Genomic DNA, 17,218 nt, shown 5'->3' on the forward strand with positions numbered 1-17,218 from the left:
GATAGAAGATCACTGAAGAACAAGAACTTACTAGAAGTTAGGCTTTCCACGTGATCGCATGCGTTTGTCTTTTTTTTTCGCATGTACGGCAAAACTGGACACCGCTAAGTCTATAAGTTCGATATGTCCAAATGCTTATCATCTCTCTGAATCGATATTTAAGAAAGCGGCAGAGAGCAGATTTGTGATACCTGATATTGCCTGTTCATAAACGGTGCGTCCTTATCCTTGTCGGATAAATACCCAGGATTTGGGTAAACGAAAGGACCTCTTTGAACGTTATCTCGCCATGGCAAATCAGGTATGTAACGTTAACAGAAGGCAAGCTACTTATAATTAAATTATGAACGGGGTTATGGTGTGTTTAATGCCTTCTATGGACGGTATCAGGTGGTTGATAAGGCAAATATATTATCGATGCAACTAATAAATATCGACAGTAAACACGTTGGTGCTCGAATTCCCAGTCGTCCTCGAGCCTATTGATCTGAGTGTTTCTAACTAGTCATTCTCTTCAAAGCTACATCCATTAACTAGTCGTGTTCGATGTCATTTGGCGTCAATGTCGCCTACCACAGTCGTTCAAGCCCGAGGTGAGGAGCAAAAGTACGAATATCAGTTTTGAGCATCTGTTGGACACATGCTTATTCTGTTGGTATCAGACCATTCAACGACCTCACCCAGTATCTCCGTAAGCAATCCAACTATCCAATTGCTCACGGAGGCTTCGGAGATATCTGGAAGTGTAGCTTACCTGACGAGGTCCGCCGATGCTGACTTTCAACATATAGCCTTCAGTCACTAACCTGCAGAAACCTTCCTCACCGTCAGAATGTGGCAGTTAAAGCCATCAGATCTTACTTCATTGATGAGAATGACAGGATCAAGAAAGATAAGGCAAATACTTTTGTTTTACGTAAAATCAACACATAACGTTGGTTTCATCAGAGATTGCGTCGAGAATTAATCATATGGCAAAAACTTATCCACGACAACATCCTTCCATTGTATGGCGTTGCTCTCGGATTCGGTCCGTTTACTGCCATGGTGTGTCCGTGGGCGAAAAATGGATCCTTGATTATGTATCTTGAGTCCCATCGAGACCTTCTGATAGCCGGACGATTCAAACTTGTGAGTTGATTTTCGATTTGTCCAAAGCTGATTGAGACGATCCTGCTGCTAGTTGTCTGATGTCGCAAGTGGTCTACATTATCGTCAGTATTTGTCCGGAATGTTAATATTCAGTGTGTTAACCATATTGATTGTTCCCTTAGTTCATACAAATCAAGTTGTACATGGAGACCTCAGTGGGGTTCGTCGAGCCCAGCTCTTCCAATATAACATGCTGAAAATGTTCCAGTCCAATGTTCTGGTGATGGAGAATGGCACCGCTTGTCTTTCGGATTTTGGGCTTTCCGGTGTTGTGTCCGATTTTTTTGGTTCATCAACTTTCTCTTCTACTATCTCCGGCAACATTCGATGGGGAGCCCCAGAGCTGTTCGCTTTACCGGAAAACCAAGACGGCTCAATCAATCGCCCTAGTAAAGAAGCTGATGTCTACTCATTCGGCAGCATCATGTTACAGGTGCGCATTGTCCTTTGCATAGCCGCTTACTGAAGTATTTCCTTATGTCAGGTTCTCTCTGGGAAGGTCCCTTACTATTACATCAAACAGCAGATGCAGATTATCATGATGGTAGTGAATGGCAAAAAACCCAGACGCCCGGAGGAGCCGACGATCACGGAAGAACATTGGAGCATGATAGAACGCTGCTGGAGTCCATGCGATGCCCGACCAACCATTGAAGATATCCTAATTTTTATCGCGGCACAACGAAGTAAGCACAACATTTAATTGGTTGAACGCATGTCGGTGACTGAAGTGGGACTTCAGAATACTTGTGAGCAACTTGGCACACGTCAGATAACACTCGACACGCCTATAATGCCTGTATTAAGCCTATCGAATTCTCTACGTTCCCTAAGTACAAATTCTACGTGCTAGTAGGGTTATTTGTCAGACTTGTAGAGTCGGTTTGAAAGTTGCCGATGAGCTGAGCACATCGTGTGAAAAACGCACCTCGTGACGTGATGGTAGCTCTTTCGTTTGCACCCCTTTCAGGCCAAGTACTGGTTAAGCAAGGTTTCTACCGATGCGCAGGCAGCAATTCTCATGTACTGGGACGAGGTGTCTTAGTGCCACTTACCAATGGAGAGTATAAACAAAATGGGTTGGCGGCGGCCTGTGTATAGACTGGTCACTGTTGTCCATTTTGTTGTGACTGTCCCGATACCCCCAAGGGAGCTGAGGATGTCACCGAAATCATCCACCGCCGCCTCCGAGTCCAAATACCCCTCCGAGTTAAATGACACTCTAGATGAGAACGGCAGAACATGCGATGGCGAGCGAACAATGGTCGAGCGAACAGCTCTGGGGCTCCTCCCGAATATTGTCGGAGATGGTAGAGGAGAAAGTTGACCTGGAAGTAAGCAAAGTTCAAGCTTATGCAAGACCCCAAGGAGCCCATTTTCGTTAGTTCCAACAGTCATCCTTTCGCTGATGCCCATGTCTCTTGCCTCCCAACATTGCACGCGCTGCTCACTAGCATCACTGGTGCTCCCTCTGCGTGTGTTTTACTTTTACCGGTGCCATCGCGATCCACATTCATTATCTGCATCATTGTGATAGCCGATTCTCGAATATAGTTGTCGCGCAATCGACTGGGGTACCGAGCTCGTATTCTTCCGTCCATGCAATATTGGTACAATAATACAGAAATCTATCGTGAACTGGATTGCGCTTTCTTCGACTGCACATGCACATTCAATTGCCAGCTTCTTCAATCTCCTGTCTCCATCGCTTCTGGATATCAATCGTCTCTCGGAATATCTTGTATTTGGCATCTAACAGTTTCTTCACTTTCGGTGAAGCACCAGGAGCCACGAGGGTGCCAGCAGGTGTCATTTCGACCTGAATGACAAATAAGCATCAACTACGCTCAGTAGATTGCATGGGACGTCTTACCATGATCTTCCACATATCTTCTCCGACCTTGACACCCTCCGCGGCAATCCTTCCCAACATTGCGGCACCGAGGACCACCGCCTCAGAATGTGACTTGGGCAAGATGACGGGGATGTTACACGTGTCCGCAAAGAGTTGCATCATCACCACATTCTTTGCTTGTCCACCGGACATATACAGAGACGTGATGTCATGACCTGCCGTGTTGAGAGCCTCGACGATGTGGCGTGTTTGAAGTGCGATAGCCTCAAGGGTAAGGTAGTACTTGCGAGCAAGGTCAGCGATAGATGATTCCTGGCGACCACTTTAGCTATAGTTCAGTTCTTAATCGAAGCGGTGACTTACCAGCTCAAGACCGATAATGGAACCTCTCATGCGAGGGTCAGCAATCGGAGACCTGTTTCCTGCGATAGATGTCAATAAGATAGTAAAATCGAACTGTAGGTCATCTCACCATGGAAATCGGGGTAGAAATGTATATGCTTCGTAAGCTCCGTGTAGGTATCAACATGATTCTCATGGCGCAATTTTTCGAGGACGTCCAGCAAGACTATAGACAGACATGAGAACGGAATTCGTCGATCCAGCATGAAGAGCTACACGAACCAGTATGGATAGCCTTTCCCTCTTGCTTTGCACGTTCTTTGAGGTCAGGATACGCATGATGAGTGGTGATGATGAAGTCAATAAGCTGTCCCGTGGACGACTGGCCCCCTTCATTCATCCACCAGCCAGGGAAAGTTGCATCCTGTGGGAATGTACCATTAGGACATCGATTGATATGCAGGATGGTAGTGAAATACTTTATATGGGCCCCACACACCCTTGACAAAGACACCTTCTCGACTCTGAAACGATGTTTTCATCAGGATAGAGACGATATGTGCATGTAACTCACCTGAACAAGATGACAAGTGCTAGTTCCAGCAACAGCGGCCAAACGGTGCCGAGACTCGTCGAGAGAGGGAAGTACGGTTGAGAGCTGACCGTTCTCAGTGTATCGAGCAGCAACTGTGCCCATCCAGCCAGCATACCTAGCACGACGCATGAGCATCCACATCAAAGTAGATCCATTGATGTAATGTGACGTACGCGTCGATCAGACCACTTCCGACAGCAGTGCCCTCCACAAGTCCGAGTTCTTCAGCCGCCTGTCGAGTCAAGCCTTGACCGACTGGACTTCCGGCAGCCTGCACTCGGCCGTGGGCGGTGCCCATTTGCCTCCAGTTACCATCATCAATGAGTTCACCGAGACCAATGCGTTCAAAGAAGTCCGGCTGCCAACCTTTGTCGGGAACAAAAGAGCATTTGCACGTAGTCGAACAATACGAGCGTGTGCTATCTCCGGTTGCTTTATATGTGAAGAAATCGGGAAGGTCAAAGAATTGGCATCGGGCGAACAGGGCAGGGTCCATGTGCTTCTTGAGCCAAAGAATCTTGGGCACCTCCATCTCAAGCTGCTCGCAAAGTGAAATTAGCGAGGTATACCAGATTAGTAGTTGATGCATACACTCATGGTTCCGCCGACATAATTCAAGACAATCGACCCAGTGGAGTTGATAAGTTCAGCCTCCTTCTCAGCGCGATGGTCTGCCCACAGAATGATGTTCCGATGGCCATTCTTTCCGATATCGTGGCCTTTGGTCACTGTTATCGGATTCGCGTTAAAATCTGACACAGCGAGAGAGCAGGTAGCATCGAAGCCAAGTCCCTTGACTGCGGTCGCGGGAATGTTAGACTCCTTTAACACTTCTTTCACTGCGGTACAGATCTGCTCCCAAATATTGTTCGTTGATTGCTCGAAGATGCGATGATCATGATGATCGCGCCAAGTGATGGTGTCCTTTGTGGAGGACGCTTTGATCTCGCCATTTTGTGCGACGAGAGACGCACGAGCAGAACCAGTGCCGACATCGATACCGATGAAGTAGAATGCGTCGCTTCCCATTGCAACGGGTGGGGCTATGGCAATATTAATGGTGGTGGTCAGAGAGGAAATCGAATGATTGAATCAAAGCGCTAATAATACATATGTAGTACGACAAATATTGGAAACTCCACGGAGTCCACGCTCGGTAAGTAGCCGGCACGAGACATCATGCCATTACAGGTCACATGTTTGACGCGTCCGAGTCGCAATTGAGGAGCTGTAATCTGTACCCCATCATGATCTAGATGCACGGCTTGGCTTTCACATTCATCGTGATACAACATGTTCGATTTACCTGTGGACAGTAAAGAACTGGTTACAAAAGATATAGTACGTGCGCGATCACGATCAAGTCTCATATCGTGCCCCATTCATGGAAGCTCAGATCTCAGACTCCATATCTCCGTCTCCTAGCTGCTCTCCAACGCTCGCAGTCAGCTTGCCGATGGTTCTGATGCAACATACTTTCAAAGAGTGCCGCTTACTGACTTGAGCAAACCACGAGGACATGCAGGAAAATGTATGAAGTCTGCGCACACTCTGCGCCAAAGTCTGGGGGCACATCTGAGCAACGTCTGCGGTCTGTGATTGGAAAGTTCCGGGCGGTCAAAGGTCTGTCTGCATCATCGCAACCACCGTGCCAGTCGACGTCAAGCCACTGTCACGGATCCCGCTATCTATGTCAAATGTCATGCCAATCTCGCCATCCTTGTCGGCTTGCCGTCACGGTTCTAGGGAGGACACGGTAACCGTATAGCGTGGACTGGGAGCTGCAGCCAATGACGTAGTGTTGGTAGGCGGGTAGGAAATAAGCCAACAGAGGAAGTAGTAGACAGACAGGCGTGAGAGACTCGTAGGGATTAGAAGAGATGGAGGCGAAGATCCTAATGGCAGGCAGGCGAGATGATAATGACATCGTGCGGCGGCCTTTACAGACTTCTCGGCACTTTGGGAATCCGAGTGACCTACTGAAAGGACACAAGTCTGCATTCAGTTTACCTAAACCCATATCGGCCAAATACCGCGCTTTCTGCAAACCACAATCCCATTGTTGAAGTTTGGTGACGGCCGAAGGGAGCTTTGTGGGTGTAGAGACACATGCAAAGGGCAGCTGGGTCCTGAGTATTGAATACATGGACATCATGCCGATTATTATATCCTTGTACAAAACTTACGCTTCCCAAGGATATTGTTGTCTCATCGTTGCCGCTTGGGAGACATCATATCTTGCTTTGAAATTGCTTCCCCAACCAGCGGCGACGTGGTCATCTCGATGGGCATGAATGACTTTGGGGCTTGGTGTGGGCAGAAAACAAGCTACAGCATCTCCGATAGTAGTTTCGTTTGATAACCTCGTCAATGGACGCTCTATCAATCTCGGGGAGCTCGTTGCCGAGTCCGTTGTTACAGGACCTCATCATGCCGTGCTGTGCGAGCCGTTCTCGGTAATAAACACACGCTCGTTGGCTGGACCATACGGATGTTGTGCCGAGCCCATCAAGGCCTGGCCATTAGGAGGATATGCGCTGGATGGAAGAATTGCTCGAGTATGGCTGAAAATGGGACCAGTTGGATATTGTTACAAACATAATATACAGCTGAACATGATGTATGCGGAACAGAAAAAAAAACAGCCAACTATTGAAGATGCAGGGCAGGATAGAGGCGGAGCAGATGTCACTGGTCATCCATGAGGTCCATGTCGTGATGGATTTGCCGAACGGTGGTTTCCTTCGAAGCGGCGAGCTGTAACAACACATGAGCATATCATAAAAGCAGTAGAGGACCTCGTAGAGTTTGATACCCTTCCTATCAGTAACTTTGATGCAGAGCATTAGCTTGGAGGATATGATAAAGGACGGAACATGGGGGCCAAACCTGAGTAGCGTCCTTGGCTTCATTATAACGGTGCAACAGGTTTATGTGTTTTGATACGATAGCCTCAGCGCTCTCATTCTCACTATAGATTAATTCAAAATATCAGCACGTTCCGTCAGAGTCAATGATCATCTGTTCCAACCCTATCCTCTTCTGTAGGACATCAATTTCTGCCTGAAGTTTGTCAATGTATTCCTTTTGTTTCTATACACAAATTTGAACACACTCATTATACGAGTCTGACTTAAAATTTGACATACCTTGGCGGATGTCACGGCATGCATGATTGTCTGTCTGTTCTCCTGTAAAATGACGAGTATGTGAAAATTCGAAAGTGACGAGTAACGGCGGGAATGCAAGTTGTGCAACAGCGGTGTTGTTGATTATTTGTGCCACCATTCCTCCACTTTCAACTTGAAAGGCTTTCAAAACGTCGCTCAGACTTCTCTGGCCCGAGTCGCGCTATCATTCAAATCACTCTAGTCGATTAGCTTCCTCCTCAACCTCTCTTCCAAGGCAGATTTTCTGTTCCTGGAGGGAATACTAGGCGCCGTTCTCGCGATACGCAAGCCCAAACAGTAATACATCCCTCAGGGGAAGGTTTCTGATTCCATCTTCGAGACAAACCAGTTGAAGGACACCGAATGCCCTGTCGCCAGCACATATATGTGAGATATATATGCTTTACTCAAGTAGTTCCCAGATTCCTCTCTATCTCTGTCGAAAACAACAGCGACAGAAGAACAAATCGTTGGTACTTAGGTTCTGCATCAGGTGAGGCTCCGCAAGATTATCAACCGAAGCCTAGTTGGACTGTTAAGGTATGTCTACAGCATTTATAGTGAATTATCTTGAACGTGGTGTAGGTGGCAGTGAAGAACGTTCATTCATTCATTCGAGTTAGATAGTGATGCTTTAGGTGGAATAAGGCGCAGACAGTGCCCTTTTGCATGGCATGTCAATATATCTAATCATGAGCTCCACTCGGAGAGTGCGTCATGAGCTCAAAGTGTGGGGTCGTCTTAGACATGATAGTATCCGTCCACTCTGGGGAGTGGTAAATGACTTTGGGCACTACCCCGCAGTGGTTTGCTCATGGGCTGACAATCTATCTCGAGCGCTAGCACGACCTCTTGTCATTTCAAGATAAACTCTTGTCAACTCTCTTTCGTGTCTGCAGAAACGTGCTGAGTTTACTGACCTTGTCAGCCAAGAGAAATTGCCTTTGCATTGCAATATCCTAGGTTCTTCTACTGCAGCCAATTTTCCAAACACTTATGCATGCTCAGTGCACAGCAACTTAATTGTACATGATGACCTTGCAGGGGTGCAGATGACCACATACAGAAAGTATACTCGTCGCTCACGTCCTGATTCTCCAGGAAAACGTCTTGATTTATGGCAACATGCTGTTCCAGCATTGGTGAGATTTTTGCCTTGCATAGCAGTACAGGCGAGTAAATTGCACATTCTCAGCTTTCACTACACTAATGTATATCTATCACAGGTCCTGTGTGTGGAGGGTATGTGGGAGGTATAACTTAAACGTGTATCGGAGGGCTACCTTTCTTCACCTTGTTGAGAGTTACATGCAAAGGAAATCCGGTTATAGGAGAACTTGATTCATATAAATATCATTAGTTGGTTCACCTCGGAACCAGTCAGTCAGCGTTCCAAAGCGCTTTGCATTCGCCGCCAGCCTGTAAGTCATCCGAAATATTAGTATCTAGCAGGTAATCTTCTTCCTAACCACTACCCCGAGCTGAATCATATTCTTTCAAGTTACAGAGGGGTACAGACTATTTGCCTTCAGAGCCTAACCCAAAGTCTTCAGACCGAATTCCACTGCGGCCCTTGCCATCCTTACCCCTGACTCCCCATTGTTTGATGACGAGACCACCGGGTCAGTGATATTCTTCCACAACCTCACTATCGGATATGTCACTCGCGCGGTTTTTAATTGAATCACTCCATCAGCAGTTTTTTAAAACCGACTCTACAGATGAGAAATTGTCATTGAAGTACCCTGGTACTTAGTACATAAAATTCATATTTTGGGACCTGGAAAAGTATGTAAGGCACTCATACTCAGGTGACGATAATATATTACCTATGAGGTGCATTTTGTAACGTCTTGGATGAGTATCAGCTTAAGAGCACCCACGAAATATCGCATGTCTCAAAGTTCGGAGGCGCTTGCTTGGGGTTTTGTCATGACCATGGCTTGTTGTGCACCAGCTATCAAAATCAAATTATGCGGCGGAACAAAATGCCCCTCGCACGGGACAGTAGACTAAACAGTATGGTACTCATATTTCTATATTTCCGCACAGGATCGCTACGCATCTCTGTGGGCGAGGACACCGAGAATTGTACGTCCAACGCTGGTCACAGGACGAACGCACTTATGATAGAAGAAGTTTAACTTCTAAGTCACATACAGGTGCCTCACACTGAAACCCTCCCCACTTCATAGAGTCGGGGATATATGGAAGGATTCCCATATATTGAGTACGCTATCGAAAGTAACCAGTCGACATTTCCTTTAGGCAAAGCTAGTAAGTCATATCAAAAAGACTGAAGTTTGTCCATCAAAATCGCCCACTCAAGTACAGTCACACCTTTCTTCAACACCTCCTCCTTCATCTCCCTGTCTCTTGTTTCCTCTCGCAACCGGGCAAATGCACGGAGGTGTTCCTCGCGCCGAATTCCGAGACTAGCAAGTATAGGTGCTATATGAAGCAACGTCGGTTCGCAAGACGAAAGCACCGTTTCAACCGATGACGTAGAGGTTGAACGAACGCCCATTGCGGGCGCAGAAGGCCAGCTTCTACTAGGATGGCTACGTGGAGGCGAGTTGCTGTTGCTATTGGTACTCCTGGTTGGTGGTCGTTCTTGCGAAAAAGTGGCTGGCTGCGGTTGTAGTGGTGAGGTTTTTACATGCTTGGATAGAGCTTTGAGTTCAGCCATTGTGTATATCCGTTCAGAACGTGTCGGGCTTGGAGGAGAACACTGTTTGTCGCGTTTTGCTTTCTTCCCCTGAGGTGACCAGTTCGCGTTGAGATCAGACGGTGTGTATAATCTCTCCGAGCGATATGTCTGAGAAGCACTGGAGCGGCTTCTTCTGAGTCCTGATTTCAGATTCTGTAGGCTTTGGTGGTCAACGTATATTCGATTTGATGATGTATTGAGGCACAGACCTCTATATCTCTGGGCACTGGCGGCGACTTGCTTCGCCACTCCTGGGTCCGTTGAGCGATATCAGCGGCAATATTCCCAACCACGTTCCCAAATTCATCCTTCTCCTTTCTCGCAACATCTTCCCTCCACATGGAGACCGTCGTTCCACGTTCAACGACTTTCGATCTTGCCTCAGACCCACGACGCTTTATAGTGCCTACATGTTGTTGCCGCTTGTCCGATGAATGTACAGTCTCTTGATCGTTAAGCCCCGCATCGAGCACGCGCCTCGCGAGCTCCTCGGCATAAAGGTAATCTTCTTGTTGCAGATCAGAAGCTCGCCCATAGTCGACTTCATGTTTCTCTGCCCACTCCCCATAAACTCCATACACGCCACTATATCGTGCGGCATCTTCTATCTCCTCTTTGTGGACATGCACCTGCGTGACACCATCAAATCCCCGCATCTCCGACGCAGTCTCAAAGTCGACGTCCTGGGTCACGGCGTCAAAGTCATCGTTTACGATCTGGACCGTCGTTGGTGCTCGGGGGTGTCTGTGTCTGCGAGCCACGGGGGCTTGAACGGATATCTCATGAGATGAATCTTGATGCCCATCGATGAGTCCAAATCTGTTGATCAATTACTCAAAGGTGATACTCACCGCTATCTGACCGTCGATACCGCATTTTCCGCGATGGATAGCGGCCTTGGGTGCTGCTTGTATACCCCGATGCGATGATCCTTTGTCGATGTCAAGGGTAAAGTCAGGAGCCAGGCATGTGCCACTCTCTCGGTCTGTTTCCGAACCTGAGGTAAACACGAGGCCTTATGCGTTCGAACCTTTGAATGCGGTGCCTGGTTTACTCCACCTTTTGCAATCTGATCACGTAGAATGAAGTGGTCGAGCTGAAACGCGTCCTACACGTGTTTTTTGGAGTGTGGGACACCGTTCATGTCTGATTGATAGAAGGATGGTGTTTTGGATTGAACGGCTAATCATATAAGTATTGGGCAGTAATATACAATGCGAAGAAATACATGCCGTGATACAACATTAATAAGATAGTGCAGACATCGAAAAACACCTAGCAAATAATGAAAGAGGAAGGGGAATGTGCTACGTGGTTGACCAGTTATTTCTTCGTCTTGCTCTTTTTGTTGCTTGATGCTCCTGCTTTCTCTTCTGCCTGATATGATGTTAGTAAAGATCGTCGTGCTTCGAACAGATACTCACCTTCCGTTTTGTTCCCTTTCCGTCTTTAACAGTTTTACTTTTTGATTTTGCGTCGTCGACCTTCGACTTCTTCGGCGAGGTTTTGGTTTTTACTGAGAAGAAGCCATCAAGACGACCTTGCTGCTTTGCGTTTAAGAATTTTTGTAGCTTTTCGGCACCTTTGCGGACTCTTTCCTCACTTGTATCCGTGTCAGTCGGTGGCTGTGTCAGTGGAAGACCGTGCTTACTTGAATCCTTTCTCAGTGACCAGGAACTGCACAAGACCATCGATATCTGGGTCTTTCCACTCGAGCTGACAAGAATGTGAGTGGTCATGCTGATGGAACAGCAGGGAATAGATTTCATACCTCCACCTCAGAAGCCGGGACTACGTCAGGTTTTTCAAATAATTTCTTTGCCTCTTCCCAAGGCCAATCTTCGGGGACTTGTACGCCTCCCTTTTTCTTCTTGACACCATCTTCTGCGTCAGCGGCTTTCTCCTCCTTCTCCGCCTGCCTAAGGTGACCACGTGAGGGACATGAAGTTGCGTAGGGCTAAAATCGCGTACTTCTCGCGCAAATGCTCGACGACACCTGCAAGCCCACCATGCTCTCGTATGAGCTTTAAAGCACTCTTCGGGCCAACTCCTCTTATTGGCTCAAGATAGTCGCAACCGAGTAGTATACAGAGGTCGATGAACTTGTAAAAGTTCAGTTTCAGGATAAATCAGGGGCCATATATAGAACGGACCTGTGACATGTCCATCTCGAGACCTTCGAGTGCCTTTTGGAGGTTTATCTCACTTATAGGTGCTTTCTTTGCCTCGGAGAAGGTCAAGTGCCGGTAGAGAATGGGTGCGTTGAAGGTGAGGGTGTCCATATCTTCTGAACCTGCTGCGTATACCTAAATTTCGGTGAGTATAAACATCGACGCTATAACGCATTGCAGACCTTGCCTCCCCTGGCGAGCTCTGCACATTGTGCCTCTGCTTCAGATGGCGCCTGAGAGTGTATTAATAATTGAGCCACGGAGCATATTAAAAGACATACTACGATGACAGGGATACCCATAAGTTTCAGTAGTTTTCTACATTCTTCGTTGTGCTCTTTTGTGACTTTGACGGTTCGTCTAGAGAGCTTGTCGACATCCTCTGCAGTACCGGTTTCTTTAGCCTCTTCACCTTCTTCCTTAGCTTCCTCCCGCCTTTCAAAACGTTTTGAGAGCTGTGAGAAGGTGAGGATGATCCATACATAATATGATTGAGCCACATACCACGCCCGACTTGAGCTCGGGAGGTTTGCCATCGAATACATACGCGGGTTTGATACCATTCTCGACTATACGTATAGTACGATAGAAAAAACCCATCAAATGACTCGTCGTCTCCCCCGCATCGTTTGTGAGCATCTCGCCATCCTTCTGGCGGACAGCAATAAGGAACTGGTATATGGACATGGACGCGTCTATGGCGACTTTGCGTCCAAAGAGGGTCTTAATCTCATGTTCTGTAATAGCCTTTGGTGCATGCTCGGAGATGAGTGCTGTGAGTCCTTTGATTCCCATGTTTTTTTGGTTGTGTTGGATCTCGACGTAGTGGATGGTGGTGAGGTGTGTGACAATAGTCGCGTGACAATTGTGACGCGACTGTGACACAACGCGATGTGACCTGTGTGTTTCCTCCGAGGGACAAGTAGAATGTGTACATGAGCCATTCACTTTCCTTACACAATGTGGTCGGTTCTCGTCCACAAAAACGCAGGCGCTTCTCACTTCACGAGGATCACAATGTCGAACTTGAAATTAAATCCGTGACAGAAGGTGCGCGGTAGCCCAGAACTTTCTGTGTAACCTACACCTGATATTTTTCAGATGAAGCCGACCTTGGAATACGCCAACTTATTGCTGAGGAGATTGACCTGGATATTGCTATCCGCCAACGCCTTCTAAACACCATCGAATCTCGCATAACATGGGCACTTATCCTGCAGGAGGCTCTCACTCGGGACTCGTCCACTCCAGTTCCTGATGCTACACTAGACGACTTTCAAGAAGCTGCTTTAGACGCCCTTAACGCTGTCGAAGTACCTTGTGCCTTCTTATTTGATCGAGAAGAGTCAGTATACGATGACGCTGAACCTTCTTCTCTTCGTTCATTCTCCCCTGTCGCCCCAACACAGCGCGAGCGAATACCTCCAAAGGTCAGGCCGACACGTACGGCTGCAGCAAAATTGCATCCGCAGAAAAAGCTGCTCTATATTCGTCTGCCCCTTTCACAGACAGCCACTGATGAGCAGATTGCTATCCTTACTTGTCCTACTTGTACTCGCACACAATTCAGTACCCTTCAAGGGCTCTTGAATCACGCACGGCTTGCTCATGGTACTGAGTGGGCCAGTCACGACGCATGCATCACGGCTTGTGCTGTTCCGATACCCTCCAGTGATGATGTGGAGAAAGATCGGGTCGAGGAGGAAGGTGTTGAAGTACCTTGGGGAGGCAGCGTCGTCGGTCTACAACGACTATTTGAACGAGCTGTCGGTGTCAATATTCCCGCATCTCTTGTTTACGAAGAAGGGCAGGGAGCTGCAGCCATACCCAGCACCTTACTCTCACGCACCCTCGGTTTACATGCAGACTCCCCTGCCCTTGCTCCGTTTCTTGGCAGAACCCCCAAACGGAGATGCATACATGCTTATGAGGAAGATACAGAAGTTGACATTCTGAGTATTGATACTGCCCCATGCAGGCTTTCCCCCGGTTTCGAAAGTAGGGAAGGCGTTACGAGGAGAGCAGACGAGGGCGGTGGTCATCCTTGGCGAATGGCTTTTCCGCATCGAAATAAAGCTCGCCCTGAACTCGATCTCATTGTCGACGTGCCTGCTCTTGTTGATAACGCTGCAGAAAATACAGCAACTCCCGCGATACCAGGAAGCACAACTTCACGCTTCCATATCACCGCTCGTGTGCATATCACAGATAGAAGTTTATTTATCTCGCCAAGTATGCTCACATTCTGCAACATATTCATTGAATCTAATCGTATCCGTGTAGGCCGACGGTTAGACCTCGGTATTCCACCGTCGCATACTCATCGGTGGATGCTCAGTGTCACTGCTCCTTCTTATGTGCGTGTGTTCTATTTCCCTCGTCCTCTAAGCCTTCTGATAGATATCTATGTTTCCGTAGTCGATACCTCTGGCCTCATTCATGATACGCTTGACAGTTTTGGCGGTGGCTCCATCTGATAATACTCAACGGCAGCCTTGTACTGTGGACAAAGTGCCCTTTGCCATCATAGGCTCATCTTCTGAGCCCTTTCTTGCGAAGGTCGTAATGGAGTGGGCCAGTGGCGGGAGAATGGAAGTAGAACATTGGATTGATGTATGTCTTGCTTTCGGCCTCGTGTCACTCGTATTCAATCTTCACGTAGCTTGACCCTGGGAATGCAGCGAGCTCTGTCTTGGGCTCGGAACAAGTTCTCGATGTCGAACTTGATAGAGGGACACGCCTCCTCCCTGTTCCTTCCGGTCCTCCACTGCCTATTCCTTCCTTGGAACGTGAACCTGCAGAAATTACAAGGCAATCTATGACGAGGCCTCAAGAATTTCCAGATGAATTAGGATATGAGAAGGTTCTACGGAGTTTGTTGCCAAGAGTCCCTATGACGCTCAAAGGTATTTCTGACTAGCGCTGCAGCGCGTGTTCATCTGCGATTTTCTGATGCTAACGTTACCATAGATATGAAGTTCCGTTCACCTTCCCAGGTACCATATAAGCTCGTTCCCTCACCGGCGCATCTTTTAGCGCTTGTACCTGGGAGACGGAAAGCCATTGAAGTGCGTATCTGTATCGTTATCGACCTTTTCGCTTCATGTTTCTAAATTTGTTGGTAGTGGGGAAGAGCCCGAGCACTGCAAGCACTTTATGTTCAGCACGCTGCCTCGGCCTCCGCAGAATTGATCTCCCTCACTGTTGGTGATGTCTATGCCTTCCTAGAAGACTCGGGGCTTTTTCCGCGTTCGTCTTCGAAGATCGAAGTTCCTGTACCGAGTGCGAAAGAAAAGAAGGACAAGGAGAAAGAATCCACGCTTTCGCCGGCGGATGAACCCTGCTTTGTCTGTGGCATAAAGAAACGCTTCCACCCTATACTTGCTGCCGCTGTCAAAGTGAAAAAGGAGCCTGTTTTTGACGAAACAGGAACCTGGGTTTGCGACATCGTTCCGCCACACGAACTGGAGCGGGGTTTACGAATACCCATTGTCGATTTGATGAAGATTTTTGGATGTGGACTCGAAATTGTCCTATACGCCGGGGAAACTGCGGGCGATGTGGGACCATCACCGCATCAACCCATAGCTTCTTCTCTGCTCAGACCTTGGCGTTATTCTGCGCGGCAGATTACCTCGTTAAGTCCACCAGACCTCATTCTTGCTATTCATAGAAGAGTCGGGTCTTTGCGTCTTCCGCATTTCCCTGAACTTCTCTCTCCTTCTCTGGATAAGCGTCGTACAAATTCGGAGATCGAAGAGGCATTCGCACCATCAGCACTACTAGCCGCTATGCTCAAACCGTTTATTGCCGCCCTTGTACGCTCTGCAGTGGACGTTGCAAAACGGGATATTGCGATTGCATCTGGTGCTGGGAATGGTGGTGCTGTTCCACTCGCTGGACAAGTCAAGGTGGCACGAACTAAGCGAGGGAGAAAAGTAGGGTCTGTTCTAACTCCAGGACACATCTTACGAGGGCTGTCGTTGCCTAATCCTGTCCGCGGTGGCGGGCTCGCTACGACTACAGTCAAAGATATGTTGAGGCTTTGTCTGGCGAGAGTGGGAGTGCCCGTGGAGTTCGGACGATCATTAACGCGGGCTTCTCTCCGTCAGATTTTGGATCGGGATGGCAGTGTGGAAATGGGCGTGATGGGTGAAGGCGACGCGGTTAAAGTGGAACCGCCATGAATCTTGATTTAGTGGGACTTGATATCTGAAGTGATATGGATCCTGAGTCCAACGCTGCGAGAAAGTATTGCATGCCCTTTTTGTACATCCATTGTGATCCCTGGACTCTGAAAAACAGAAGGCATGCCTTGCAGGATCGGTGAGTCTCTTACGCTTGTAACATTCCGGAGTGGGTGGCTGATGTTGAACCTAGCTAGGATCTCTCTGCCTTGAGAGTGGTGGGTCAACTGACTCTATTTTTAAATATACTCCACATGTTTTGGAGGCGGAAAATCACAAAGGCTCTGTCCTCGGTGTTGCAGTTGGGTGTTACAATCAACGCGCGCGCGTCCTTGCAAATTATATTTGGTAATGTACAATGTTTCAAGAGACTATAATTATGATGCAAAACGCGCCAGTAAATTCATTTTGCAGATTAGTGTCTTCGGTCGCCAGTACCGACTGTGATACGCATCGCATGGCTTGAGTCACGGGCCTTGCCTCCGATAACCCTTATTTGTCCACCACATGACACTGTGGTAATTACGTACATTTTACAGATGTTTGAACTTTCTTGTTTTCGGATGACTGACATCTACCAGACCAACGACCACGATGTACGATGAGAACTGGGAGAAGCATTAGCATCATGCCACACAACAGCACACAAGGCCTAATATCGCATGTATGAGTCTTGTTCAAGACATCGATACGTTGTTCTCAAACCCGAATCAAGGAAGTCGATTATCCGAGAGAAGTTCACCCGAAATGAATAGGGGGGGTACATCGTGCCGGGCGAAGAATGCATTTATGCGTTGCTTCTGGATCATGGCGCCCATGTATGTATGGGGCACTAGCAACGCACCCTGATTACACACCATCATTTTAGCATCAAAGTTTTCTCTTCGCCTCATCCCGCCAGGCATGCTAGACAATCGATCTGATGAAACACCTACACATCCCAACAGGAAAGGCGGCCGATAATATCTCACATCACGTCCTTACCACAAGGCCATAAGGACACTATTATCGTTTTGCAGATCGCGCGAGAATAGCG

General features: G+C 47.8%; 7 protein-coding genes across 7 annotated transcripts; 2 read left to right on the plus strand and 5 right to left on the minus strand.

The window, feature by feature from the left end:
- Window positions 1–394: 394 nt before the first annotated feature.
- On the plus strand, window positions 395–1,849 carry F5891DRAFT_1108263 (kinase-like domain-containing protein; the record flags this gene model as incomplete). Its single annotated transcript, XM_041363690.1, has 8 exons — window positions 395–606; window positions 663–762; window positions 832–897; window positions 949–1,131; window positions 1,184–1,214; window positions 1,275–1,312; window positions 1,361–1,585; window positions 1,637–1,849. Coding segments are annotated over exons 1-8 (900 nt in total), but the record flags the coding sequence as incomplete, so codon positions are not given.
- An 847-nt stretch (window positions 1,850–2,696) lies between these two features.
- Window positions 2,697–5,084, minus strand: F5891DRAFT_255502 (uncharacterized protein). The gene is made up of 9 exons (XM_041371099.1): window positions 4,536–5,084; window positions 4,118–4,482; window positions 3,924–4,059; window positions 3,829–3,873; window positions 3,632–3,773; window positions 3,480–3,575; window positions 3,371–3,429; window positions 3,026–3,319; window positions 2,697–2,971 (listed from the first exon to the last, which is right to left on the minus strand). Exons 1-9 carry the CDS (start codon window positions 4,971–4,973, stop codon window positions 2,825–2,827), a joined length of 1,722 nt encoding a protein of 573 aa, XP_041226999.1. The 5' UTR covers window positions 4,974–5,084; the 3' UTR covers window positions 2,697–2,824.
- A 424-nt stretch (window positions 5,085–5,508) lies between these two features.
- F5891DRAFT_1029448 (uncharacterized protein) lies at window positions 5,509–6,093 on the minus strand (the record flags this gene model as incomplete). Its single annotated transcript, XM_041361531.1, has 1 exon — window positions 5,509–6,093. The coding sequence occupies one exon, from the start codon at window positions 6,088–6,090 to the stop codon at window positions 5,638–5,640; it is 453 nt and encodes a 150-aa protein (XP_041227000.1). The 3' UTR covers window positions 5,509–5,637.
- Window positions 6,094–6,632: 539 nt separating this feature from the next.
- On the minus strand, window positions 6,633–7,117 carry F5891DRAFT_950824 (uncharacterized protein; the record flags this gene model as incomplete). Its single annotated transcript, XM_041374994.1, has 5 exons — window positions 6,633–6,701; window positions 6,760–6,774; window positions 6,834–6,915; window positions 6,976–7,037; window positions 7,094–7,117. 5 exons carry the CDS (start codon window positions 7,115–7,117, stop codon window positions 6,633–6,635), a joined length of 252 nt encoding a protein of 83 aa, XP_041227001.1.
- A 2,165-nt stretch (window positions 7,118–9,282) lies between these two features.
- F5891DRAFT_255759 (uncharacterized protein) lies at window positions 9,283–10,920 on the minus strand. The gene is made up of 3 exons (XM_041371101.1): window positions 10,676–10,920; window positions 10,034–10,617; window positions 9,283–9,977 (listed from the first exon to the last, which is right to left on the minus strand). Exons 1-3 carry the CDS (start codon window positions 10,698–10,700, stop codon window positions 9,402–9,404), a joined length of 1,185 nt encoding a protein of 394 aa, XP_041227002.1. The 5' UTR covers window positions 10,701–10,920; the 3' UTR covers window positions 9,283–9,401.
- Window positions 10,921–10,954: 34 nt separating this feature from the next.
- On the minus strand, window positions 10,955–12,841 carry F5891DRAFT_1029454 (PIN domain-like protein). Its single transcript, XM_041361532.1, has 9 exons — window positions 12,500–12,841; window positions 12,277–12,450; window positions 12,178–12,228; window positions 11,978–12,130; window positions 11,796–11,926; window positions 11,596–11,743; window positions 11,476–11,540; window positions 11,249–11,426; window positions 10,955–11,201 (listed from the first exon to the last, which is right to left on the minus strand). Exons 1-9 carry the CDS (start codon window positions 12,788–12,790, stop codon window positions 11,148–11,150), a joined length of 1,245 nt encoding a protein of 414 aa, XP_041227003.1. The 5' UTR covers window positions 12,791–12,841; the 3' UTR covers window positions 10,955–11,147.
- Window positions 12,842–12,919: 78 nt separating this feature from the next.
- On the plus strand, window positions 12,920–16,522 carry F5891DRAFT_255890 (uncharacterized protein). The gene is made up of 8 exons (XM_041371102.1): window positions 12,920–13,045; window positions 13,097–14,227; window positions 14,279–14,352; window positions 14,414–14,608; window positions 14,658–14,901; window positions 14,966–15,063; window positions 15,121–16,321; window positions 16,376–16,522. The coding sequence occupies exons 1-7, from the start codon at window positions 12,931–12,933 to the stop codon at window positions 16,180–16,182; spliced, it is 2,919 nt and encodes a 972-aa protein (XP_041227004.1). The 5' UTR covers window positions 12,920–12,930; the 3' UTR covers window positions 16,183–16,321; window positions 16,376–16,522.
- Window positions 16,523–17,218: the final 696 nt, after the last annotated feature.

Source organism: Suillus fuscotomentosus (genome assembly GCF_016647785.1).
Source record: "Suillus fuscotomentosus strain FC203 chromosome Unknown F5891scaffold_22, whole genome shotgun sequence".
Lineage (NCBI taxonomy): Eukaryota > Fungi > Basidiomycota > Agaricomycetes > Boletales > Suillaceae > Suillus > Suillus fuscotomentosus.

Coding starts and splice junctions, on each gene's coding strand:
- F5891DRAFT_255502 (XM_041371099.1), bottom strand. CDS start 4,973: ATGGGAAGCGACGCATTCTACTTCATCGGTATCGATGTCGGCACTGGT. Junction 4,060..4,117: donor GGAAGTGGTCTGATCGACGC/GTACGTCACATT, acceptor GCGTCGTGCTAG/GTATGCTGGCTGGATGGGCA. Junction 3,576..3,631: donor GGGAAAGGCTATCCATACTG/GTTCGTGTAGCT, acceptor GTCTGTCTATAG/TCTTGCTGGACGTCCTCGAA.
- F5891DRAFT_255759 (XM_041371101.1), bottom strand. CDS start 10,700: ATGCGGTATCGACGGTCAGATAGCG. Junction 10,618..10,675: donor GTATCGACGGTCAGATAGCG/GTGAGTATCACC, acceptor ATGGGCATCAAG/ATTCATCTCATGAGATATCC. Junction 9,978..10,033: donor CAGTGCCCAGAGATATAGAG/GTCTGTGCCTCA, acceptor CAAAGCCTACAG/AATCTGAAATCAGGACTCAG.
- F5891DRAFT_1029454 (XM_041361532.1), bottom strand. CDS start 12,790: ATGGGAATCAAAGGACTCACAGCACTCATCTCCGAGCATGCACCAAAG. Junction 11,427..11,475: donor GTCACTGAGAAAGGATTCAA/GTAAGCACGGTC, acceptor CACGGATACAAG/TGAGGAAAGAGTCCGCAAAG. Junction 11,202..11,248: donor GAAAGGGAACAAAACGGAAG/GTGAGTATCTGT, acceptor ACATCATATCAG/GCAGAAGAGAAAGCAGGAGC.
- F5891DRAFT_255890 (XM_041371102.1), top strand. CDS start 12,931: ATGAGCCATTCACTTTCCTTACACAATGTGGTCGGTTCTCGTCCACAA. Junction 14,609..14,657: donor AAGTAGAACATTGGATTGAT/GTATGTCTTGCT, acceptor ATCTTCACGTAG/CTTGACCCTGGGAATGCAGC. Junction 15,064..15,120: donor GGAGACGGAAAGCCATTGAA/GTGCGTATCTGT, acceptor ATTTGTTGGTAG/TGGGGAAGAGCCCGAGCACT.